The sequence below is a fragment of the Corvus moneduloides genome, chromosome 6 (genome assembly GCF_009650955.1).
Source record: "Corvus moneduloides isolate bCorMon1 chromosome 6, bCorMon1.pri, whole genome shotgun sequence".
Classification (NCBI taxonomy): Eukaryota; Metazoa; Chordata; class Aves; order Passeriformes; family Corvidae; genus Corvus; species Corvus moneduloides.
Window position 1 is genome coordinate 37874715 of NC_045481.1, and position 27561 is coordinate 37902275.

A 27561-nucleotide genomic window follows, 5' to 3' on the forward strand; every position below is an offset into this window, starting at 1 on the left:
CACTGGAGGAGCAGGTGCTTGTAGAACTTTCTCACACAAAAAGCCTTCTTGCAATACCTCCAGCAACATTCACCTGGCAACAACCTGTGCCTGAATAAGCCAGCATCTGAAGAACCTCTTCGGAGGCTCCCAACTGTGGGAGCTCAGCAGGAGTCCATACATGGAGTTCAGGTGAATACTGAAGAAGGGATCTGGGAAAAAATGGAGGACAATGCAATCAAGTGAGGTAGGAGTCAGGATATTAGTCATAGATTTGTAGGTAAGAGGCTCTCCCCCTAGTTCTGCTACACCACAGTAATATAAACTGGAGTATGCCCACCTGGCTTTGGGTACTCATGCTAAGTTCTGCTCTGAGCTCCACTGTGGTTGGACTGTTGTACCTTTGGTGGGACTCCACAAATGCTGCATAATCTTGTTAACAATGGCTTTACAGGCTGGGATGATGGCACTTTTTGAGAAAGCCCTTTCATCTTGCTAAGCTTTGGTACATCTCCAAAAGAAGCCATTATCAGGGTCCTGAAGATGTAAAGGAATTGTTCTTGTAGTGGTGAGCAAAGGTGAGGTGGAGATGGGTAGTGCTGAAACAAAGTGGAGCCATTTCCTTTTCACAGACCTGATCCTGTGATGCATCACTCATTTTTGTTCTGCTGATTTATTTGGAATTTCAATCTCAGTATACTGACTGACATTTATGATGACTTGAGCTTTTTCTATAAAAATAGTTCTTACTAGAAGCAGCATTTTAGCTGCCCCCTGTGTACATTTGATACCTGTCCAGACTTGCAAGAGGAAGTTCCTGAAATTTCAGACACTTCTGTCAGATAAATTCTCTGCCTATTTTGATTTTATTTGGTTTACATTGATTTATGTATGTCACTCAATTCAATAACTTTTTGTTTTATACTAAATCATGTCGTAATTTATAATTCTGGAAGGAAGGGAGGTAAGAACTGCTGTGACAGAGAGAAATCATGTCAGGCCTACAGCACAATCACGGAGCATTGGTGCCTTTTTCTTTTCCTGTTTCCTTTTCTTTTTCTACTTCTATGACAAACAAGCCAAAAAACCTGGTGATCATCAAGCTAAAAGCTTTTGACTTATTATCACTCTGAACACAGAAATGGAATCACCTTCTAGCTGTGAGCAGTGAGCACTGCAGTTTGTCTGATGTGCAATGACTTGCACGGGTGGTGTTTCCTCTTCTTCCCATTGGTCAGAGACACTTCTGTGGAACAGCAAACACTTGAAGTTTCATTGCTCACACCTTTTATTCTGTTCACAGCTGTCCTGCTCTTTGAAATTCTCTGAGCAAGAAACCACTAATCACAGTTTACCTGTTAAGACTCACATTCAAAACTGTGTGAAAAATTAGGACTGCTTGCAGGCAGAATCATTGTTTTTAAAGTGGAGGAAACGTTCAAGGAACAACTGGTGACATGGTCTCCATTGCTGACATACACTGATCATCTGTTAGATCTGTTATGCTTCCATGAAGAAAGTATGATGTCAGGTTTGTGGATACCTATCCTGAAAGTGTGTGTGTGAATTTCCACGAGAATGGGAAAAGTCTCTTATTTTCTCTCTGCTGATAGATAGATTTGTGGGAAAGATGCAAGCTTGACTTTGCAGGATTTTTTCTTTCTCTTCCTTTTTCAACTTATTTGCATTTTTTCTTCAAACTGGAGCACACATTAATATTTGCTAATTCTTTCAATTCTTTAAAATTTCTGTGAGGCAGTCTTATATTAATGTAGCAGATCAGAGGCAAGCAGCTTTGTATGGATTATTGTCTAATAGCGTGTGGCTTTTTTTTTATTTGCTAGAACAACTTTGGGTTGGGTTTGTTTTTTTAAACCGATGTTATTGAGAAGGATGAACAAAGAGATTAACATGTTAACTCGCTACAGTTTATTAAGGTAATCAGAAAAGAACATAGCAATGACCATATCACAGGCATACAACAATAAATCAGAAGATGAATTATGGCACTCCCTCCCCCTTCAATTCCTCCCTGGGGCCTAAGCCTCACCACACTGCCTCCACCATTGCTCCCAACTGCAAGAATCCATTTTCCTCCCAGGAACACATCACCAAGAGTCAGCATCCAGAGGAAGGACATACCACTGGGGCCTATTCTCTGGGCAAAAGCCAGGAGGGAGCCCAGCTCAGCTTAGAGCCTTGTTCTGGACAGTGCACTTTTAGGGAAGACAGTACAGGAAACTTCTCTTAGATTCCATGAAGAGTTGTAAATTTCATCATAAAGTTTACAGGTGTCTTGCAGATCTTGTGGGCTGTCTAGGACAAGGTCCAGAGCCTTCATCAACTTTTATTATAATACAGTATCAAGAATGATTTTTTTTTTTTTTCTCTTTTCCAACCCATTATTCTCATTTTATTACTGTTGGTAATCCACAACTTATACCTTTCTTTTATGATGCCGTGTCCTAAAGCTGTTGCTACATGAGCACACAGGCACACACATGTCCTCTGCAGCTTTTCTTTGTTCAGACCCACACCAGCTAAACAGCATTACAGCAGCCAGTGACCTGAGGAATGTGGTACTTACAGTTCCCTATAGGCAAATATCAAAACTCAAAATCTGCTGTGAATAGTTACAGAGATTTTTCTGCTTTAATAGATACCCTTCTGCTACTGACTAGTGCTTGTGAAGAATGAATTAACCATCAGTTTTCTGTCACCACTGTAGGAACAGTATGTGAACCTCTGTGAAGGAGGAAATAAGAATAGAAAGCCACTCACATCTAACAGCAAGAAACTGGAGGGGGGTGTTAACACTGAGTGCTGATAGCAAAGACACCCATCAAACTCTGTCAGTGTCACTTCTTCCGAGCTTTCCTAGGCTGCCTGAAGGTGCCAGAGTACTCATGTATTTTTAGATATACTTACGGCTTCAGATATAGCTCTGGAGGGATCTATCATGTAGAAGTGAGTTATGAAGCAAATCTTATCCCCCTCTACCTCTGCATGATCTATCAAAAAAAGTAGAAGCATGTAGCTCTGGTTCAGGAAAAAGAGAGAGACTGCATCCTTCTGCATAGCCTTAACTTTGATGGGAGTCATTTCCAGCTTCCTCTGCCTAAGGAAAACTAACAAGCAAAAAAATGAAAAACCTACATGAACTACAGGGTTGCCAGGGTGGCATGAGCAATCCAGTATCGGGGAATAGTAGGGTTATGGGGACACCAAATATGGTGGTGGTGAGGGTAAGATCCAGAAACATGAATCATTCTGCATAAAATCATAAATTTTTTTTGTTTTTTAAATTGTTTTGCTGTTCTTGCTTGGTCTTCTCACTTTGGATCTCTCCTTGTGCCGGAGCTGCACAATTTATGAAATAGTCAGCCAGGCAAGACCTGCCAGATGCTAGTCCTGGCTTGTGTACAAGCTGCTGTCAAGGGGGAGAGAGAGCACTTCTTTCTAGGCCTTCTCTTGTCACCATGGCCTGATCACTGTCTCCAGCCGATGTCATATATCACTGCACCTTCCCACTGGAGCAGATAATCCCTGCATTTTACTCCCTGCGCTGGGAGGGCTCCTTAAAACCCCCATAACTTAAGTTCCATTGTGTCCATTTCTCATAGTCTCCTTTTACCTCTCTCTCGGCCATGCTGCTGGCACCAAAGGCTGTACAGATTGGTGGCTACTGTGTGATTAACTTATTTTGTATCTGTTCTTTTCTGTGTAATGAGAAGCTGAGAGCCAGCTTTGGGTCCAAGACTAGCCTGCCAACCTTTACACATCTGCAGATTTGGCTGAGAAGAACTAAGTGCATTTGAGAGATTTTCAAGTTAGCTGCTGAGAGACCAACTGCCCCTTGAGGTGGTGCTAATAGTCACAATTAGTTGCTAAAATTCGTTACTGTTAATATGGTCACAAATTAATATTTGAACATAACTAGACAAGAGATTTCTTTTTTTTAAGGGACAAATCTCATGCTTAATATAATAGCAGTTATAGACCGCTCAGTGATCTAAAACCAAAGTCACCTAGGAATATAAGGAGTGGCTAATGGTTTGAGTTACCTCTCCCACATGTTTCATTGTTCCCCTCACCATAAGTCCACAATTTATTTGCACTCATTCTCCTTTAAGGTGAGAAAGCCACAGGTAGAACAAATGTATTATGTAAGGTTACCCAGCTCCTCCCAAGTGCCATGTTCAGGTAAGTCCCAGAGGCTTGTGGATTCCAACGGCACAAATGGGAGAGCCCAAACATTGTCCCCACTGCACTGACAGGCCTGTCCTTTGACTGGGTGTTAAGTGCTTTTGGAGAATAAATGAGTCACCTTTCCAGTGAGATTTTAGATCATGCACCACAGTTGTACAGTTTAGAAGGTATCTCTAACTACTTCTCTATAAAAACCCAATGCATTTTTCAGACCTTCTGCTAAAATCAGACCATAATGCTTACAAAAGTGATGAAAATAATTTGGAAAGTCACCATGAATACCAGATCTGCTCATCAGAAGATTTTTAAGAGCTATAATGGAAACTTTGACAGGATTGCTGACAACTGTGCTACTTGAGGGATGAGGCTGATGGGCTCTGATGAGAGCCCTGCTAGATGGGAAGATATTCTGGCATTTAGGCTCTGTGTAATGCAGCTTCAAGCACCTGAAGCTATTTGCTCCTTTCCTACAGTAACCATGATCAAGGCTCTTGCAGACAGAGTGGTTTAACTCTCAACTAGATTATTTATTGCTTCTTATGTCTTTTTATAATTAAAAAAAACCCAAACCATAAAAATGGTGTTCTAAAATATTCATTGTGACATTCTTCTTCCTTCCCATGTCTCTTACCAATGGATCATTTATCATAAATCTATCATTTATGAACAGTTTTCATGAAACAAACACACATTGTTAAAGATCAACATGAAGACAATCTTTTTAATAGGTAAAGCCCTGCATGGTACAAGAGATTATGGCAGGGATTTTTTATAAGCGTGCTTAGGATGATAAACCATATCTACAAACTCCAGGATAATCTCAGCAGCAATCACCAGCCCACCAATCAAGCACCTGTGAGGACAAGTTCTGCCCATTTTGTACAAAGGAAACGTCTTTGCTTAACCTACATTAGTCATTCAGGGAAAAATAATCCTCATATTTCATAGTATAGTTGAACAAAAAAAAATCCATTTCATATAGTTTTTTTATCTTCTCAATTTGTTCCGAGGTCAGTTGTCTGAGGTACTCCAAGGTGATATCACCATAAGTTCGTTTCTCTGACCCATATCTCTTCAAGCTGGGGTATTGCAGACTCTCTGGTGCACCAATGACCTCCAGAACATGCTCAGAGTCCAACCCAAGAGTTTCATACTTACCCAAAATATCATAGTGAATGTTGCAAGGATCACAGAGCAGAAACATTGGTTTCCAGTGAATGTCGAGAGTATGTGGTGTTTTTGCTAGAATGAAGTTGACAAACTCCTGGAAACTCACTTTTTCAGTAGAATTTTTATTTTTCCTGAACATTGCCCTAATCCTATTAGCAACAGTGATACTGTAGAATGGCTCAGAGTGCAGGAGTTTGTCTCTGTAAGCTGAAACCAGCCGTTCCAAGGGATGTCTGGTGAACATCACTTTGGTGTAATTGCTTAGAAATTCCTTTTGTAAGGCAGGAGGGTAAGTCGCCAGCCTTTTGATCAGTGAGGTTTGGTGGATGTCATCATGCTCAATTTCAGAAGGTTTTGCATTCAAACCTGATTGAAGAAGAAAAATAGTTCTCTTCCAGTTGGAGCAGCCTACCTTGGGTACCTCACAGTAGATAAATTTATGCTTGTGCTCCACAAAGAGCTGGTTTGCAACCTGAGAATCCAATTTGCTTCTTGGTTTATTAAGGTTATTCTTCAGGCAGACAGAACCCAGTGTGTTTTTGCGACTGTTTTGAGTTGCCAGCCAATATTCAGTAGGATCAGGAAAAGCATCTGTAACCAAGGAAGAAATTTAAACCATTTCAGTGAAATAGTCTTATATAGATCTCTTTATCTATGACAATCATAGCACTCAATCTGTCACCCTGCATACAAAATTTAATGAAGATGATAAAATCAATTTTTTTTTTTACTGTAGCCAGACTAGACTATGGCAAACATGCAATAAACTGCCCTCCCTAGTGAAACATTTATTAAAATGAAAACTTTCAATATGTTAGCAGTATTAGTCTAAGCAAGTTTGGTGTTCCAACATCATGGGTTTTTTAGTGCTCGCCTCTCAAATATTGCTAAGATAGATAGATACAGTGACAGGACCTTGGATATTTTCACAGTATTGTTTGTATCTTGGGCTTCATAGTCACTTTCTAACATATTTGGAAAAGATGTCTCTCTTTCTATAAAACATTAAATCTTGCTGGTAATTTCTTTACTCACCTGTTAGGTTTTTTTGTCTCTTAGAGAAAAATCCATAAAGAAATATCCCGAATAAAAAATTTGGGAGAAGGAAAACTACCACCTTCTGGTTCATGTTATTCTCACAGGAAGGAAAATGACGTGATCACTAAAGAGTAAACCTGTCTTTCTGTCAACAAGGAAAGATAATTCAGGTTAGATTTTGTATGACTGATATGACAAAGATAACATGTAAATCTCTTACAGAATTTGGGACAGCAGAAAGACCTTTGAAGCTCTATAAAAATAGGCTTTGCTAAAAAGTAAAAATTCTCTTATGGAAAAGACTCACCACAATTATATTATTAAAACAAGCAGACAATTAATATGACCATTTAGAAGTATTCCAAAAATTCCCTCTATTCTCAAAACAATGAACTGCTTATGAGCAAATACTTCTCTCTTCTCTTTTAAAGCTGTTGGGGAACAATAACTTCATTTAGATTACAAAGTTGTATTTTTTTTATAACCTTTAGAATCTGGGAACACAAACTTCTCTATAACCTGTAACAGGTGTATCCACAAAGACCATAACACATTCAGGATAAGTTCCTTTCGATTTGTTGCCCTGAAGCTTTCCACTTTGTACAAATATATTGCTGCAGGAGAAACTCTTCTTTATTCCTGCAGAGAATCTAACCACTAACTTGAATTCTCCCATTCTCACTCTCCAAAGACGCTGCATGGTATATATGTTTGCTGCCATTGCTGCTGCAGCAGAAGAGCCCCAAAATGGTTCAGTATGACAGGAAATGTATAGAAGAGGTAGAGAAAACAACAGAAAAGGAGTTGTTCCACGTTACTGGATAAAAGGAGAGAAGGCAAATGCAGTCCAACACAACATATTTTCTCTCCTGTGCTCACTCATTCTGTCTCCTTGCACTTCATGGAGAGAGGCCTATCTAAATCCCCTGTGCAATCTTACTCTGTTTCCCCCAGTAGAGAGTTTTCATCAGCATGCTTTTATTGGAAGTTGCAAAATTAAGTGCAAAACAATAACTACTGGCAAGCATGACATTCTCTTTCTGTTCCATAAAGTCTGCACAATCAAAGAAGTCAAACAGCACTGTCTTCCTTTTCCACTTCTTAAGTTTTCACCCTGAACCTGTTGGCAATAAACACATCATTGCCTGGATTCCTTGAAGATGTAAATTCTTTTTTTTTCAATTTTTCGTATTTTGTTTTGTTCTTATAAGATACAATAGGACCACTTTGGAAGTTGTTTGTGTGCCACCCATTGTGTGGACATACATAAGCCCCAGCTGCCATAATGGAAACTGGTTTCTGGTGTGTTCTGAGACAGCGGTAGAGGCAGCACCAGTTACATTGCTGAAGCTGTACTTGAGCACAAGGCTTCTTCCTTTCAGGGCTGACATGGTATTTGATATTACACACTTTTACCAGAATATCTGCAGACTCATACAGTTAACAGCATTACTGATAACTAAATCTCTCTCAGTGTAGGTATGACCTGGGGAATGGAGAGGGACACTGTTCACTACCTCTGCATTAAATATTTACTTGTATTTACAATAAAATGTTACAATTCTCATTCAAATTAATGCAGTATTCTTAGACACAATGGCATTTAGCCTATACTTTTTCATTTTCTTGGCTGCATAAGATCGTTGTAAAGGCTACAAGAAAAGTTTCAGGAAGATTTGCCTTTAACCTTTTCTTCACTGTACATCAATTCTCATTTTACTGTGTGATCCTCGAGTCCTAATGCACCAGAGGCTGTTTTCAAGGTCAGCTAAAGTCAGTCAGGTTGTTCATTGATCTCATGAGGGCCAAGATTGAGTGTTCCCTTTTTATTCTTTTTCAGAAACAGTTTGAAGACACAATTTCACACTGTGTAGCAATTGAAATCAATATGACTAAATTATTCTGTACAAGGACTCCTTGTTAGAGTGTGCTTAGGAGAAGGATGCTGGGCTTCATTCACTTTACATGCTGTCACTTCAGAGAAGTAATGTTATCATACCTCTCTCAGGAATCAGAAAATGAACTAGATTATTTTCACCCTATTTAGATACTTGTATCATGCATATTTACTAATTACACTATTGCTAGAGAATATAAGATCTGCTATAAGACATATCTCATGTGGAAATATGTCAATGAGTCACCACAGGGAAATAGAAGAGACTTGCTTCCTCGGGGGGAAGAAGCTGTTTAGGACCTAGTTAAACACAGGAGACAATTCCTCTTCTAAGACTTATGTATATTTGTGGAAGCAAAAGAATCTTTAATTAAATTCAGGAGAACAATCAGACCATAAGGAGGGATAGAACAAGCTCCAAGATGACAGGTGAAATCTTTCTGGACTCCTTAGAAAACTTCACAGAACAGACTGGCAGTAAGAGGTAACACTGCCCCCAACAAGGGAGGTCAACGTGACATGAAGCTACCTTAAGGTGAAGTCCAAAGGCTTCTTCGGAAGATGTTTTCAGATGGGAGGCCCCAGTATGCAGTTCTGTGTAATGCAAAGTCTCCAGTGATCAAAATCACCTAAGCGAAACCTGAGGAAGAGGAGGAAAGAAGATTCTCAGAGCCATTTTGTCAGAGGGACAAGTCACCTGGAAATTAAAAAGGAGGGAAAAAATCCAAAATAAAAAGCACCTTTGTCAGTAGGTGTCAGAGGTGTCTGTCAGTAAATCAGATGAACTTTTCCTTATATTTATTATGGCTTTTCCATGTACTTGTAATTGTGTTTGCTATGTAAGATGTAAGGAGTTAATACTTCTCTTTGCATTTTCCCTCATCCTACCTTGAATTAAGTGTGATTTTAGGTAAAGGTATTCCTCAGTCAAGGAGTGGTGAGTCTGCTAACATAAAAAGTCCATACTAAATAGACTAGTTCTGCTGTAACCGAAGGGCAGCAGTATGGGCTGTCCCGGGCAAGATGGAAAGACAGCATCATAAGACTCATAAAAAAAACCAGAAACCCCTTCTACTGAAAAGTAACAAAACAGGAAGACAGGGATCTAAATGTCTCTTTGGATCTTACATACTCCCAGAAAAGAAGATCCTAAAAATTAAATATAAGGCGTTAACCTTCTTTGTTCTTGTCATACATAGGGAAGGGCGGTGGAGGGGTAGAGAGGAGGTGGATTTTTAAAATCTTGTTTAAATTTTTAATGAAGCATATAATCTTCCAGATAACAGCCTTACACTGCACTGTTGATTTTTCCTTGTTCTTCAGATCACATCATTATAAATGAATTATACATAGATATGGCTTAATATTTTCAATATCTGCATGTGTTACTGGATTCTGCCAATTACATCAAAAACTATTGTCTGACTCTTTTTTGCTCATTACTAAAGAGTAAACCAGAAAGCAAGAATTATCCTCATAGAATCCTTTCTTGCAGGAGTCTTTCAAAAGGATTGCTATCAGGTGATAAGACTTTTTGAGGCCTGTCAGTTAATTAGTGTTTAATTTCTTCAGTGTGTGTCCAGCTGATTTGATGTCTTTCTAGCTTCTTAGCCAAAACCTGCTGTCAAATCAAGTCAAATCCTTTATACAATTCTAAATCCACTATATCAGTGCTATTGCCTTAATCGACCAAAGCCATACAAAAATAGTAAGTCAGTCTGGTGACATCCATTTCCTATAACAAAAGATGTTTTAATGTTACACGAGTACATGACCTAACACATCACACTCAGACTGAAGTTCTTCCTCCTGCTGAGCAGATTTATTTCTAGAATAGGCATCAAAGGAATAGGTTGCATTGCCTTGCACAGGTATCACTTAGTACACTGTTCTGTCCTTCAACTGCTGAAGCAAGGATTCATAATATAATTTAACCCTAATCCTTCTCCTGGAACTTCTGAACCATTGCAATTGAAAAATCCTTAGTATTTAAAGAAATATTTTTTAAAAAAGACTTAAAAATAATATTTTGATACTTTCATAAAAAATAAGAAGTATTATAGCTGGTAATATTGACTACTGTTAAGTCTTTTTGTGTGGCACCTCTTACCCAAGTACAGAAACACATGTACACACAAGTGTGTACATATGTATACACACATATATGTATAGTTCCAAAACACATTAGTATCAGTTACATTGGCATATTATTTGCTTCAAGTAAACTAACTAAGCTGATAATGATTTAAAGTCTTCTGGTAGTAAACTTACAAAGGTGCGCCTCAAGCTAATTTTTTCACATACAGACCCTGGTCAGAGCTGAGCATGTGGGGTGATCCTCTGCACCCACTTGATAAGTGGAACTTTCCAGATTAAAAGAATGAAATTACAACAATACTTATTTGTGTTCCTGACATATTTGAAGCCAGAAGTAAAAAAAAGTACCTGTAGGGCAGCTCAGTGGAAGGTAGGGAAAATCTCTGAAAACAGATAACATTCTCAGTTGCTGAACCCCATTCTGTACTTAAGCCCTGTTAATCCCTTCAAAAAGACAACTGCAAATACATACATACTGATATGTGCATGGGTACATAGAAGGTGAGGAGGGGATGACGTGTAGAAAGCACCCAAGAACAGCCTGGGCAGGAAAACCAAGCTCTGGATTCAGTCCTGCATGTGCCGTTCTATCAGAGTGAATTGCAAGAGCGAGAGCCTTGTTCGACCAAGCCTGAAGCACCCTTGCTTGTACAGTTTGTGATGGGTGGACAGGAGGGAGAAAGACCCCAGAAAGTGGAGCCTTAGCAGCCGGGCTGGCCTGTCCATGAAATGGAAAATCAGTAATGGATTAGGAAACTCAGACAAGTTACAGACAGCCAAGGGCTAGAAAAAGTATCTGACCTGGGTCATTTTGCCAACAAGAGACAGTATTGAACATCATCTTATTTGCAGCACGGGTTGAATGGTGTTAAGTGAGAATGGGTACAAGCCCAGTGGGGAGACAGCATATGGTCTAGGCTGGGAGCTACAGAGGAAAAGGCTGACAAGGGCGTCCCACAGAACAGCACACTTCACAGCACTGAGGTGGGTACAAAGTAACAATTTCCATTACAGGCACAATCTAAAAATCTTGTTCTGTGCAGTGGTCATCTCAGCCCTCCATTACTGCATCAGACTTCTTTCTGGTCTCAGCAACTGTTGTGATAGCTTCCTCACTGCCATAATGAATCTGCTTATTATTCTCACTACACCACTTCTTCTGCCTGCCTTTTAGCTTTTCCTTCTCTACTTAGTTCCATGTCATCTCCTTGTCTTACCTTCCAAAGTTTTTCTTCATCTATCATTTCTCATACAGTATTAAAAGCTCAGCTTTACTTTCTGATCAGTCATATTGGTAGCCGCTGTTACCATTAGCCCATGATAATAAAAAACCAGTTCATGCTTTCTCCTCTGCTGCCCCTGCTTTTGAACCAAGTTTATGAAGCACCTAGAGAGCCATTACATTTTTCACCTAAAATCACTCCTAAAAGTCTTCCCTTTCAGGGATGCCGACACCAGTTATGATGCCAGTGTGCTAAAATTGTTACCAACCAGCCCACAAAAGAGCAAGCGAAAGGAAGAGCCAATTTTGGCTTGAAAAGGACAAAAGTGAAGAGGAAAAAAAGAGTACATGGGAAAAAGGCAGCAGCGAGTCTGACAAAAGCTCCCAGAGAGAGGCAGGAAACAGAAACCCAAGGAAAAGTGGCAGAGCTGGGGGCCAAGGGAAATAGAAAGATTCTGTAGCCTGCTCTAACAATGTTGTGGAAAAGGGAGGTTGAGAACTGGACTGAAAAAGACACAAGGTATAATTCAGTGAAGACGAAGAAGAACAAACTCAAAGAAATTCATAGAAGGCAATATGCTAATTATCCAATAAACTACCACAGACATTTAAAGAGGAACGAGACTGTATGCAGTGCAGTCACTCATGCACTGGAACCCGGCCCTTACTAAGTGATCAAACTTGTCTCTCTTTTCCCTCCTGGAACTGCAGCCAGAAAGAAATTTTTGATTTTCTAAGCAGAGATAGATTCAGTGAGGAGACCTGGCTCGTGGGTGGGCCCAGCTTGGCTGGGACCTGGGAATCTGCTGCAGCATCACTGGGTCAGGGACTGGTGGCCTCAGGAGGCTGACGTGGGGTCCCAGGCTGTGGGCAGTGGCGGGCAGCCCCAGGGGACTGGATGGTGCCCTGTTACTGCTTTTGGTGCCTGACATCTGGTAATGGGCTGTGGGGCCTTTTTATCTAAACACTTAATTCAAAATTCCATGCACTTATCAACTGCAATTTAAATCACTGCAAAACCAATCACAGGAGAGAAAACTTCACCACTTTCTTTTAGGGAATCTAGATGAGTCTAAAAAACTTGGAACGAAGGAAAAAGGGGAAAAAAAGAAGTACAGAAGAAAAGTTTAGAACAATGCACACCAGCCACGATGGCAATGAACGGTCTCCTCCTCCCAGGCTTGTTTCATAGCAGATGGGTCTCGCAAAGTCCCTCTGCTTTGTCATGTATGTAACTAACTCTCTGCCTTTGCATATGTCTTACTGTCCCCTCCCATGTTTCTCTTCTCAGCTAATGTCAGTAATAGCAGTGTTTTTCTTGCCATTCAGGTCTACCCACCTTGTCTCAGACCTAGATCCTCTTTGTCCCCTCAAGCTTTTCACCTCCCAGTACGATCTTGATTCATGAATTCCTGCCACTGCACACCAATCAGCCCCGTCAAAACTGTTTGTAAAAGTCCCAGTTCTTTGCACACCGCCCCCAGGCAAACTCCTGTTTGCTGTTCACGGGTTTATACCCTTCTGTCCCCACCCCTCAACCATAATTGATGACAGCTATGACCTCTCTCTTTTTACACTCCAGTGAATACAAAGCATTTCTGCTTAAATTGTTTTCCTTTTTGCTCCTATCTCATTCAGCTTCTCCTGTCATTCTAGTCCAGATTTTGAACCTCATTTTCAGGATCCAAAACTAATTTTGTCTGAAACCATACCTCTACTCTCATTCCCCCCCACTCTTTCTTCTTTATACTCCTTCAAAGACTCCTTTACAGGAATCATGTACAAGTCCTAACACCAGTGATTTGGTGTCTGCTGTTTGACAGAAATAACCTCTTTGCCTGAAACATCCTGACACTTACTGACAAACTGTGTATACCTTTTTCCCTCTTCCTACATGAATCTAGGCCTATTTTTCCTTTCCTTTCTGCTCTCCTCTCTGTTTCAGGGCAAGCTGTTCAGCAGAAATGTTATGTTTTAAGTCTGTTTCTATGAACCATGTTTTTATAGCATACTATGACACATGCAGTATCAAAAATTAAGAAGTTTGGAGACAGTAGGATTAAAATGATAAGCTAAATCATGGAGAGCATGAAATGAAGTGTCTGCTGCCTTTTGGCAGAACAGTCTTGAAACTAAAGACTTGACATTTCAAAGCATTTGACGTTACAGTACACTCTAAGTTCAAAATAGTCTTGTGGATTCAGTTGCAGATAGAAATGCTTGAAAAATCTGCAAATCTGGTTTCCACAGTCTGCTCAAGTATCCAGAAAATGAAGAATGGAGAGTCAATGAGTCTCTGAAAAGGTGGGCACCCCACACCACATGGGATTATCACAGCAGACAAAGAACACAAACTCTCATCCTAAAAACTCTTGCCTGGTTCACCGTACACCTTCCTTCATCTGCCATAGGTAGTGGGGATCCTACTGCACAGCTCTTGAGTGTCTCAAGAACATGTTTTTCCTGTGAACCAAACATGTCAAGTTGAGCGGAGTATCTTGTTTCTTTAAAAACCAAGTGTTGAAAAGCTGCTGAAAAATGTATTCATGAATATCATAACAACATGCACAAAAATCACTGTCAGTGGTGAATCAGCTCCCCTGACCAGTCTCATGATACTCACTCTAATAGAATAACCTATGGTGGCAGTAGGCTGCTATCTTCTGAAGAAACCCAGCATCAACAGTGACAAGTCCCAAACTCATCAGTCTTACCTGCTGGCAGCAACAAAATGGTGAGACTTGGCCATGTGGGATGCCATTCCTGGCACTGAAGGAAAATGATCCATAGGACATCTTGTCCCTGCTTCCCCTGCTCCCACCATTAGCATGGCCTGCCCAGAGTCTTCCTCTCCTGGTACCCCCCTCTCTTTGCACTCCACTCTCCAGTAGCACTACAACACTCCTGCTTAACACATATTTGCATGGGCACCAGAGCTTTTCCCTTAGCCCCCATCCCAGGCGTGACCCCATCTTTCCCAGTCCCTGCTTCTATTCCTCAGGCAAAATTTTAACCCAATCTCCAGCAAATTCTCACCTCCAAAAGCCTTCCTCATATTGTCCCCAGGCAGCTTGCCCAGCAAATCCTGTTCCCCAGCTTCCCAAACACCCATCAGATCTCACCCTGATTCTGCTGTTCAGCCTTCCTCACGCACAAACCAGCTCTTTGCTGGCTCCCCCTGCCAGACTCCTCCCTTCATCTCCTCAGTCAGCCTCACAGCCCCCCCTCCAACAACCCCACTTCTGAGCCCAGCTCATCAGAACTGTCTCTCCTTCTACTTCCAAGATTCCCACGCAGCCCCACTGCTTCTCACTCTCAGTTCTGTACTCAGCTAGTCCCAGGCTCTGCACTTCAGCTTCTGTAGTTATTTTAGTATCTCCCAAACTAAACTGACGCATTTCCCTTTTCTTTCCCTCCCACATCAATTTTCGCACTAGGCACCAAGGCATATTTTCCTGCTGATTTTTTTCTTGAATCTATTTTGCTAGCAATCCCCAACAATTTCTCCCTAGAGGTCTTGCTCATGTTTGCCTTGTTCTTTAAAACGGATGTTTTACTCTACAGTGCAGAAGAGGTTCCACTGAGAATGTACAAGAGGAACCTCTTAACCTCATTTTTCAAATGCTTATTTCAAAGTCTGCAATGTACCTGAACTTCTTAGAGGAAAGGTCACTGGAATCATTTAAGATAACAAAAAAGAGCACAGATTTCCTGTATAAAAATCTATAAACTATTGTTGCTCAAAGGATTTCAAAAATATCCTGAGGCAGATATCTAGCCTGAAAAATTTCTGCTGAAATGCTTGAAATCTGACAAAATCCTACATAGCTACAAACTGTATTGAAATTAGAAGAGTCAAGACGCATACTACCCTTAATAAAGCCAGAAAGTGAATGAAAGCCTTTGTCATTTCATTTCAGGCACCAGAATCCCTGTAACATCAACTTCTTAACTGAGGAAAGCCATAGCAATGAATAATAGGCTGACAAAAAAATCTTCTGTAGATTCATTTCACCATAGTGTGATTTCAAAAGCTAAACAATGTCTCAGTTTATGCCTTAAAATATTTTATGTCAATTTTTAGATACATAAACAAATAAAAACCCCAACGAACTCTGAAAAAGAAATCTCCCTTTGCAGAGATTTGCCCACACTTACAAAATCATGGTAACATAAAAAGCCACTAACAATCCAATTTTACTCACCAATCAGACAGCCTCAGTGGAGATTTCCCATGCCTCTGAGTGATGGTAAATAAACAGCAAAGATTCAGACAAAGAAAGATCAGTCCAGAGAGACATGTCATTTAAATTTTATGCCTAGGTATGCAAAGGAAATAGGGGAAAGATTTTGTCTTCTCCTTACCTGGACTTCAAGGCTGGGCAAAATGTTTCTGTATCCACACAGATGCTTTCACAGGAGAGCATCTGAAACACTGTACACGTAGTACTTGTCTGTTTTGATTAAATGCCCAGCTAAAAGTTGCCAGTGTTTCCCTGAGAATGTTTAGGTGAGCATCTCCAGTTGCACATTACAAAGCACTGTGCTGTGTCTGTCTCTAGGTATAACGAGCAGCATTTAACCACTCCCTGCAGGGTCTACAGCAGTTGTTAGAGCCTGCCAAGTGCTTCAAGAGAAGCCTGCCAAGAGGCTGCCTGCTAAGCAACCAAGAAAGGGGATGGTCAGGAATAGGAGGGCAAAGGTAATTTGGTTGAGAGTAACTGTGTTGTGATAATATGCATTATTTTTAGATGAAGAACAAGAGGCAAGATCAATTCTAACCCAATGAACTCTATACAAGAAGACTCCAATAAACTCTGGGAACTGGAAGGTAAGTTCTCATGGGAAACATGGCTAAAGCAGAAGGAATTCAGTAGAGTTGGCACTTCCTTAAAGAAATTATGTTTAGGGTACAAGCACAAACAATCCTACACAGTAGGAGGATAGGAAGTATAGTCAGAGATCAACTTGGCTACTTGGCTAAGCAGCACGGTCTTCAATGACCTGAAACACAAGAAGAAAATGTACAGAAAGTGGAAACCAGGTCAAGCTCCTAAGCACAAGTATCAAAGAATAGCACTAGATGCTGAAACAAAGTCATAAAGGATAAAGCACAAATTTAACTGCAAAAAGAAATGGAGACAAGAGATAGCAAGAAAACAAATCTGGAAGGAAAAGAAAACCCTAGTGATAGTTCACTTGCAGAAGGCTGATGTACGTTTTCCATCATTCTTCATAAAAGGGTCAACTGTTATTACATGACTAATAACTAAACTCAGTAAGAAAGAATCTGTCTAGAATAGGACAGGAACAGGACCAAAAATAATTTGAAAATACTGCAGTTCACCTCATCCTCAAGTATACCACTACAGCGTGTCTCCAGGAGAGCTCTCTAGTTGTTGATGCATAAGTGTCCCTGGACTGCAATAGGAACTGACACCCCTGCACAGATACAGACGGCTACTTCACAGGCTGCTAAAGAGGTGAAAAGAATGCTATACATAGTGACACCTGAGCCTGAGGAAGTACATGTTAAGATACCTTGGCAACGGAGAGGAGCAAGATCAGATCTGTTAGCTTTGTCTGAAAACTCTCAGAAGTTGTGTGAGAAATGTGTGAAGTGGTGAACACAATGCTCACTTTTATAAAGTCGAGAAATGAAGAAGAGATCAATTCTGGAAAAACACTAGAATAAATGAAAATATAGATTATTCATAAAAGGTTGGAGAGAGTTGAGCTATATTGCTTTGTATTTTTTGGCATGTTGGCTATTAATTTCTGTAACATGGCAACAAGTCTTCCAAACACAGAAACAGTAGGTTACATAATATGTTTTTATTTTAATAATGTTATTGACATTATAGCATTGACTCATAGCATTTTCAAAAGTATATTAAAGCGAAACAATTTCTGGAAGAGTGAAAAACTACCTGGGCTGGGGAACAAACAAGGAAAACAGAACCAAGCAAACAAAACCAACACCAAAACCACAGGCAAAGATTAGTTTTTAATCATTCACTATCAAACTCAAAAAACATAATCAGTAAGATTCTAGCTGGGTCCATTCTGGGCCAAGTAATGGCCCAGATCATTAATGATTTGGATAAAGGAACAATCCTTCCACCTCGTAGATAACAATAAGCCCACGTGAACAGTAAACTCATTGCACGGTACATTAAACTCAGAATGCTTTTGACAAATAAGATAAATTATCTGTAGGAGAAAACACATTGCAATGCACTTGTGTTTAGGGGGAATAATAAGGGGGAATAATAGTTCATAAAAATGGAGCAGCCATTCTGCCATAAAAGGGATAAGAGGGGTACCAGTCACTCACAAGTTATTCACGAATAAGTAGCGTTTCATCGTATCAAGAATGCAAACTACATATTAGGAAGAGAAACTGCTCTGATTGTACATTTGCTTGATACATTTAAGAATACCTCCTATTATATTTCTGTCTAGCACAGCAACCAGTAGCACTGTGTCCTGTTCAAGTAAAACTGTTCCAAAAGAAGGCAGACCAACTGGAAAGAGTCCAGAGAAAAGCAGAGAAAATGGTCAGTTGTCTTGGGAAAAAAGAAAAGCCACAAGAAAGAAAGATTGAAAGAATTGGGCTTACTCCGTTTACAGAACAGAAGGACAACTGAACACATGAAAACTATCATCTATATAAGTTACCTCTAAGGAGGTAAGGAGGGATGGTATTTTTTTTATCTGTAGTGTATAAAGCGGTGGGTTCCAAATATGACACATGAAGGTTATGCTATATATTAAGAAAATCTTATTACCAATAAAGACAATTAGATCCTTTTTCATTTCTGAGGCACAGTTGATTTCTTTTTGGAGCTTCAGAATGCACAAAATGAAGTTTTGAGGTCTTTTCCAGTCTCCTTTTCTTTGAGTCTGTGGTTCATCCTGTTGTATAATTTAGACACCCCATCTTACCTCTCTACAAAAAGTACATGTAACAAAGTTTTCATGCTAAATTATCCAAACTCAGACTGTTATTTCAATATCGTGACTCCAAACCAATGAAGCCACCATGGGGCTTAACACAGCCCAGATTGGCATGATGTCACTTTTTTTTTCTACTGTAAATCCCATTAACTCTCGTAAGAAATGTGAAGAGTTTTGGTGAAATGATTGCTATCCTTTTAGAGAGTAGTGTGTCTGATATTTGATGGTTGTACACTGCTATCTCAACTGCCAGAAATACGTTCTTTCCTCAGGATTCCAATGGAGTCTGCTACAGAAGTCTTCTTATCTGCTGAAGCCTGCCCTCCTGGTGAGCTACTACACAAACTGCTAACAAGACACAGAGCTCATTTGCCTCAGGGGGCACTTATTATGATGAGAGATGAAAGACACAGAATTGAGTGAAATGAGATGTGGGCAGAAAATATGGAGACATACTTTGTTAGAGGGCTGCAGAATCAGGTTGCTTCATCTAACAATTTTTTAATGTGCTCCTTCTTTGTATTAATCAAACTTCAAGATCACACGAGTTTATAATAAAGTATCCTCACTTGGCAGAAAAGATTAAATTCCTTTTGCCTGCCTTCCACCAAAGGTCCAATTCTGTCGAAGTACAGACATTCTTGGCCAAAGAACTGTATCCTGTGGATGACCAGCTCAAGGAAAATCTCACAGAGCGATGTTTGTTGTACTACTGCATTACAGAAGATCCAAGGACATGTGACACCATTGCCAGCAAATACCAGTGTTAGTCATTACCTGTATTGCCTCTGCAATTCACTTAGAGACACGTGTTCAGGTGATTTTGTACAGAAAAAAATCTCCTTGAAGCAGTTTTAATCTTGCAGAAATATTACAGTTTTCACATTTTATAAACTATTTGAACCAGGAACAATCCATTTGATACTCCTTTCTGGCCTTCTGAATTTCTATTGAACACTGGATTTGTCTAAAATATACAAGATAATCTGTTTCTGTGAAACATACTTTTGAAACTCAGAGTAATATCCAGCATACCATGAAATTCATGCTTGCCCTATATAGCATACTGGAGGAGTCATACAAGAAATATTTTTTTCCATAAATTCACTAGCCTACGACTTTTCTCTGGGTAAACTTTTCAGATTTTGCTGTAGTAAGCTTTTGTTGAGGGTTAGGTATTTCACCTCAAATAAGGCTGAGAATAAAAGAACAAACTAAATCATTCATTTATACTATCAGAGTTTTAAAACTTTATAAAAGCAGGGGAAAAGTTTACATCTATAAGCAATATCTGTCTCCCTGTTTGAGCAGCTATAACCACATCCATCTAAACCCATGAAGCAACACTAGTGACTGAATCCCAAAGGAACTGCCAATAGCTGTGCTTCTGAGCCCATCTTCAATTGAAATTAAGATGGAATAAAAAGTTCAATAAACTTAATAAACAGAGTCCCAAGGGCCAAGGCTTCAGTACATGAAGCAAATAGCTGCCATGAGGGAAAAGTTGTGTTCCCTCAAAGATAAAAGATGTCAATGACATTTTTGCATGTGAGATAGCCTTTTTTGACAGCGTGGAATTGTTTTATAATATCATTGTTCTTATAAGGGTTCAAAGATGGGAGATGTTAATTTAAAACTTGTTAATTAGTAGCAACACTATCTAAAACTAAGTAGCAAGTAAGATAAACTTGTTTTCTCACAACTTCTACTCTTCCAGAAAGAAAAGAAGCAATAGCAGCATCTGGATTTCGGATAACTAATGTAGCCTTGGAAAAGCAGTTCTGCATGAAGACTTGCAATGAAACTACCCAGAAAGATCATCACTTTTTAAATTATTGATTCTTCACGGTGTTTTCTTTCCCCTCAGATCCTATTTCAGCCTGAATATAGTAATAAAAATAAAACATGGCTTTTAATGATCCTTTTAACATTTATTTAAGAAACAGGACATGGTATCATGTTGTGTAACCATAGTATGGGTTGTACAAATGTGGCTAACCATGCCTATGCCCAAGTGCAAGCCAGGGCTCACCACGGGAGAGCAGAATGAGGAATGTCTACATGAATGAGGAAAGAAAATGGCAGAAGCACTTTGTACAGTCACAATTAAGTAGCACTTTCACAGCTATCTCTTGCTTGGTCCACACAGGCATGACTAAATGTACAAAGCATGTCTCTGTTACACATTTACATGCTTACTCAGAAAATCTGCCAATACTGTTCACAAGAATTTCTAACTAGTGAAGCACTCTTAGTATACGTGAAGCCTGAAGAGGAAAGAAACCCCAAGGTGATCCTTCGTTTCAGTTTTCTTTGTTTCAAATTTAGAACTATTTGGATCTTTCAAAAGGTTGAAATTTTAAAAAATATTTAAGCAGAGTGTGAAATAGAAGAAATAGAAGAAGCTACTAATTAATTTGTATTGTTAAATGGCAACCCCCATTCAAATGCTACAAGAGCTGAACAAAAGAGGCAGTTTATTGCTTCCAAAATAGTGTAGTAGAACTCATCCTACAGGTAAAAGTGCTCAGAAGTTTAGGATTTTTATTGTGGAAAGATTTCCCAAGCAGCTTCAGATTTTGGCATGTAAGAATCCCAGAGGAAAGAGTATTCCAGAAATAATCTCACAAATAAAATGACGGTAAAAGAAACTCGCGTGCAGTTTTGTATTTTCTGTATGTTTTCAGAAATAAGAGTCCTTGCACTAGTAAAAAAATAGGTCCATACATCATATTGATAGATAAAAAAATTCAGAAATTTGAAAGGGCAAAAAGTATCTTGCCTTAAGAGGCTTTTCTAGGGTTTTGAGGCCAAGAGTTTTAGATATCAAAGGAGAAACTGAAGAAGTTAAATAAGACCATTTCAATTGAAGCAGACAGAACAAAAATACAGAAAATGTAGACTGTAATAACCTATGAAGTTCAAATTTGTCTATAAACAATATCAACATTTCTTCTTACTACTACTACTGCTTTAAACCTATTATCTAAAAAATATTTCGCTTTTTAGGTGATTGTGTATCTCCTTTACATGGATAGTTGCACATAATAATTCCTAGGTAACAGGAATTAATCCTGGATATCTGGCTTAAATTCTGTGCTTTTCGTTGTTTTTTTCCCCTGCAATTAACGCAACATAACAAAAAAACTAACAAACCACATGAAAGCATTAACAACTGTAAAATTATTTCTGCATCTGAAGAGACCAGTTGAAAAGCCAATTACCCTTGACATCACTAAACCTAAAATCAAAACTCAGTATCTTTTAAAACACAAACAGAAAACACGGAAGTTTTAGTTTACTAACAAAACACCTAGAAGATTTTAAAAAAAGAATCCTACTATTTTCTAAAAGGAGTAAATTTAAAAAAAGAAGTACCTCTACAACATTTTTGTCTCTGGAGCTTCCTGCTGGATACAGCCTTGTGAAACTGTGGCTGAGTTTACTGCTTTCTGTTTACTTAATGCCTTAGCTCAAATAAAAAGAAGGTGTATCCTTGAATACCATACACACAGCACGACACATTGTGGTCTTTCTTTGGCAGGCAAGTTTGAATTTTTCTTAGCAATATTTGACTTCTGAAAAAAGGGAAGAAAATATTTAGGCTGACTGACCTTTAACTTTATTTTTAAGATTTCCTTGACATAGAATTTCCTTCATCCATGCCCTGTCCCTGCACTATGAAACCTTTCAATTTCTACTTCAAAAAAGATCTGACTCAAAGCTCACAGAAGTCTGTCCGAGATGTTTCAGTCACTGATGTCAAATACATTGATTTCTACGTGTTCTGGAGTGGTATGCAATCATTTCACTTCGAGCCTGTCTGGGTGCCAAGAGCTGTTTGGAAACCTAAGGCTGGACAAAAGTGCGTATGTGAAGTACTCAAAGGGATGAAAGTGTACGTGTTGGATTCACCCTGAGCCTAACATTTATAGAAGGATTGAAGAAGATGGAAAAAGGAATTAAATACTTGAATAGAATGCATTTGGAAATCTTTTTAAAATATCTGTCCTTAACTCTCTCACAGCTGACTGATGATACTATGAAATATCCCTTTTCAAGGGGATGCCTAGAGCCCCTGCCATCCAAAGGGACTTGACAGACTTGAAAAGTGGGCCTGTGAAAATGTCATGGAGTTCACAAGGCCAAATGCAAGGTCCTGCACCTGGCTTGGGGCAATCCCAACCACAAAGACAGGCTGGGCATAGAATGATTGAGAGCAGCCCTGAGGAGGACTTGGGGGTGTTGGTGGATGAGAAGCTGGGCATGAGTAGGCAATGTGAGCTTGCAGCCCAGAAAGCCAACTGTATCCTGGGATGCATCTAAAGCAGCATGGCCAGAGGGGCAAGGGAGGGGATTCTGCCCCTCTGCTCTGGTGAGACCCCACCTGCAGTGCTGTATTCAATGCTGAAGACCCCAACACAGAAAGGACATGAACCGATTGGACTGAGTCCAGAGGGCCACGAAGATGACCAGAGGGCTGGAGCATCTCTCCTGTGAAGATAGGCTGAGAGGGTTGGTGTTATTCAGTGTGGAGAAGAGAAGGCTCTAACTGCAACCTTCCAGTGCCTGAAGGAGGCTTTTAGGAAAGATGAGGACAAACTTCTTAATAAGGCCTGTAGTGATAGGACAAGGAGCAATGTCTTTTAACTGAAAGAGGATATATTCAGACTAGATATATTGAAAGTATTTTTTGTTATGAGTGTGGTGAGACACTACAACAGGATGCCCAGAAAAGCTGTGGATGCCCTGTCCCTGAATGTGTTCAAGACCAGGTTGGATGGGGCTTTGAGCAACCTGATCTAGTGGAAGGTGTCCCTGCCCATGGCAGGGCAGTGGGAACTAGATGATCTTTAAGGTGCCTTCCAACCCAAACAATTCTATGATTCTATGAAAACAGTTGTTCAACTGTAACAAATATGTAAATAGAAAATGGGCCTATCCTATGCACAGCAACCTGTTTATTGCAACTGTGCCTTTGTCATGGGCAGGAAGGGGACTGGAAGAAGTGAGCTAGACTTTGAGTATAACTTATTACCTACTGAAACTAACAGCAACTTGAGCTCATGAACATTTTAAGTCTAATTTGAGACACAGTAGTGCCCTGTAGTTCTGCATCATCAGCTTTGCCTAGGCTCGTCTTTTAGTTCATTTCACACCCTGGTACCTCAAAAGTGAGACTTTGCAGTCTGCAATAGAGTTCGGTGTTTATTTTGGAAGACGAAAATCAGACCACATCACTAGACCACAGTGACTGCCTAAAGACATATATCACTAATACCCACCTATCCAAAGAGAAGAGCAACACTAACCAAGTCCACACCATGAGCCTGATCTCTTCAATTTCTTTAAAGCCTAAAAGTGGTATTGTTGCTATTAAAAAATGCAAAAGTTCAAGTGACTTTCTAGATAAATCAGCTGATTTTGCGCTTTCTGCAGGTATAACACTATGTTACCTACTGTACATTTAAACAAAATGGAAGAAAACCACCAGAAGTTCACTGGAAGTTGCCCCCCCGTATGTTTCTTTGTTGTCAGTGACCTATAAATGTACTGGTGAATTATGGACTTTATTGACTATATTATCAAATCACAATTAAAAATATTGTAAGATTTGGTACTTTGATCTTTGTACTTTTTACTGCAGAACAGCAACTTAACAAATAAAATCACAAGTGCATCAGTTATCCATCATCTTTAAAAGTTAAACCACCAACAAAAGCAGTTGTGACAAAAGTATGAATACAGGCAATAATTTTCAGTTATGACAGTCTTTAGGAGAGCAGTACCTAGAGAAGAATCAGAATATAATTGTTCTTGTCTGCTTGTATAACAGAAACACAATCCCTACCCAGGAGGCCTTACAAATTACAAAGGACTACTGCTGATAGAACAAACTAACCTTGATAGAGGGTGCTCGTTACTAGGGAGGCTAAGCAGAAGCTTCCAACATTTCAGCAAGAGTGACTTTGGTAATAGACAAATAAGGCGGGGGGGGTGGGGGGTGGTTCTTCCCTTATCTTACTCTCTTATTTTTATTAAAAGCATGGGGCAACATGGTTATGGTACAGGAAAAGAATAAGCAGATAATGTTTGCAGGTGTGAGGGAGATAAGCAAATGCTGATATTTTTACAGAATAACATGGTGCAAACTGAAGAGAATCTTTCTATCTCAGTCTTTTAAAACAACTCTCTGGTGGAGCTTTTTTTAAAATTTACTTCTGTTTCTACCTGTGGTGGAAAAAGAAGTTATAGCGAAGGAAAAAAGTGCCAAATTCTGTTTTCAATTGTGTTGCTTTGTGTTACAATGTCCCAAAGCTTCTGCAAATTTGGAAAATCCAGCTTGTCACTGACTTAAGAGACTTTTTAGAGAGATATAAAGCACTCCAATACAGGTGTAGTATCATGAAGACCCATGCGCAGAGCAATATTTGTACCCTCCTGGTTCATATCCAAGATGTATGAAAGCTTCTTAGCAGAATTACTGAAAGCTTTAGTTTGGGGAAAACATTCCTAGATCTAATAGGGCAAGGGACTCTGGTTTTCTAGGCTAGTCTCTTGCAGAACTCAATGTCTGATTTAGTTACCGCTTGAAACTAAGTACATATGTTTGGGCTAAAACACACTTCAAAAAGCACCCAACCCGGATTAAAAGGTTTTTTAATGATAAGGAATCCATCCTTCGTTTTTCTATCTTAACTCACCATCACTTGAGTCTTTCCTAATAAAAATTGTCACCTTTTTCCCAGCTTGAATTTCTGAAAACTCAGTCACTAGCCCCAGAATCTTGTTAAACATTTCTCCAGCCAGATTGAACCAACTTCTGCCATCAAGCTTTGCTCTGCAACGTGGAACAAAGACAGGAATAAAAGAGAACCAAGAGCAGCTGGTAACTTTGAAAGGTACTCTACATAAACATATTTCAGGTATTTTGGTTATTCTTATGACCCTCCCCAATCTTCAAGATCATCCATAAAGTACAAACAGAAGTACTGGAGCTGGTGCCAGGAAGGAGCATTGTCCTGGGGTGACTGTATGAGTCGAGCAGTTTTGTGCTCCAAGGGCACACACTCCCCTGCATGTCTGGCTGCTACAGAGCAGAGGAAAGCACCTTCCTGCTTTTCCCAGCTCTCAGCTCCTTTTCTCAGGAGAGAGATGAAGGGTTAAACTCCTTTTCTTTTATGCTAGTCTGCTGGCTGAGGAAGAGAGGTTTTCCTTGGAACTTTGGCTTCTTCTTCTTCTCTTCTTGACTGTTCAACAACACCAGAACATCATTGGGAGACCCTACACCATGGCCTAGAGGGGCCCACGCTGAACCCAGCTCCAGAGAGGAGAAAGCCACACCCACAAAGGACTCTGAAATCTACCCAGGTTCTCTCCGCAGAGAGAGGTTTTATTATTTAATGCTATTCTTTTTATTCCCGTGCCTGCATGCACTTTACTTGTTAAATAAATAGGGTTTTTTTCACTTTCCTCCGAGGAAAATTCTTTCCGAACCTGGTGGGGGAGGGATGGCTGTAACCTGCCTTCTATCAGAGGACGTTCATTTCGAATGTTCCTCCGAATTTGTCTCAAACTGGGACAAGCATATATCAGTATCACAGAGAAAAGTTTCAGTTTCAGTTTCATTAAGTCAGTATTTGAAATGCAGTTTTTTCCTAGAATATAACACACTGGAGCTTGTAGGGCTGGATTCATGCTATCTCGCCATATGATGGCTTGTAGCAGGCATTAGTCATTCCACTCTTTTATCCTTTATCTTCTAGAACAGTGACCTGCAACATAGTGCACTTGGTCTTGCTTTGAAAATATCAAATAAACTTAGTTTTAATTGCAAAGATTAACAAGTGAAAATCAAACTTGAACATTTTCAATCTGAACAACAAAATTTGGGAAAGATTATAAGAAAGAGATTCTTAAAATACTAAAAAGTTGTACAAGTTTAAAGTAGGAGTATCTGTATACCCTTTACCTCCATACATGGATAAACATTAACACACTCACATGGTTGTTCAGAAGCATAATAATATCAGTCACACGCAAACCACTCTATTATTTGTTGCAAGCAAACTGATGAAAATGGGTGATACATATTTAAATCTCCTGGAGATAGATTTCTAAGTGCAGGTGTGTCTCAAACAAACATTTGGCAGGGAAAAATCTTGGTCACAGTCAAACAGGGTGATCTTCAGCACCTGATGTAGGGATAAGATTTTCCATGTAAGAAATAAAATTACAATAATACCCATATGTGTTACTGATATGTTTGAGTGTCGAGGCAAACAGGGGAAGTGACAGGGTTACCTAATAAAAGACCAGCAAGACCTCTGGAAGCAGATAGCAAGAATAGCGATTGGGCTACACTCTCTGCATAAGCTCTCTTAATCACTGGATGGTTGACATGCCAGCTGGCTCTTCCATAATTCAAAACTGTTTAAATTTGATTATTTAAATAACCATTGCAAAATAAGGTTTGTTCTCATTATTTTGTAATCAAACTCCTTCAAAGGCCTTGAAAAGAAACCAAACCAACAAAAGAAATCAAACACACGCACACACACAAAACCCCAAAACAAAACTGTTGATGCTGTGATCTGAATTTGGAAGAGAAACATTTTCTATCTTGATGGGAGAAAGCAAGGAAAGTAACATACACTTGCTACACATAAAAAAGCAATATTCAATGAGGAACATAAAACGGAAAAGAGAATATGCATAGAAACTTCCACGGTCCCTCAGTTAATATGGCTCAGAAATATAAAACTCATAACTAGACTGTTGCCCTTCACACATCAATTAATCACAGTGCTCTTCTTAGACCTTAATAACTGCAGTCTTATCTTGCTGTAATCACTGTATTCAGAAATCGGACATATTATATCCACTGTCTACATCTCTTTTCAATCCTACATTTCAAACACACATCAATTGCTTGTCTGTGTTCTGAAGATCCTTTGCTGTGTTCATCAGAAGCGCAGCTTTCTCAGCT

The 27561-nt window shown here is 39.5% G+C and overlaps 1 protein-coding gene across 11 annotated transcripts; it reads right to left on the bottom strand.

The window, feature by feature from the left end:
* Window positions 1-1885: 1885 nt before the first annotated feature.
* On the bottom strand, window positions 1886-22013 carry LOC116445873 (carbohydrate sulfotransferase 9-like). 11 transcript variants are annotated; one of them, XM_032112970.1, is made up of 5 exons: window positions 15978-16194; window positions 15818-15852; window positions 8823-8933; window positions 6394-6541; window positions 1886-5949 (listed from the first exon to the last, which is right to left on the bottom strand). In XM_032112970.1, exons 4-5 carry the CDS (start codon window positions 6485-6487, stop codon window positions 5099-5101), a joined length of 945 nt encoding a protein of 314 aa, XP_031968861.1. In that variant the 5' UTR covers window positions 6488-6541; window positions 8823-8933; window positions 15818-15852; window positions 15978-16194; the 3' UTR covers window positions 1886-5098. The 11 variants fall into 11 exon arrangements, with proteins under 11 accessions (XP_031968861.1, XP_031968862.1, XP_031968864.1 ...); XM_032112971.1 differs by lacking the exons at window positions 15818-15852; window positions 15978-16194 and adding exons at window positions 14236-14326; window positions 14649-14807; XM_032112973.1 differs by lacking the exons at window positions 15818-15852; window positions 15978-16194 and adding an exon at window positions 21951-22013.
* Window positions 22014-27561: the final 5548 nt, after the last annotated feature.

What these genes read in the sequence shown, in the direction of transcription:
- LOC116445873 (XM_032112973.1), bottom strand. Translation starts at nt 6,487, where the DNA reads ATGAACCAGAAGGTGGTAGTTTTCCTTCTCCCAAATTTTTTATTCGGG. An exon ending in GAGACAAAAAAACCTAACAG is followed by an intron (nt 5,950 to 6,393) that starts GTGAGTAAAGAA and finishes CCTTGGTTACAG; the next exon opens with ATGCTTTTCCTGATCCTACT.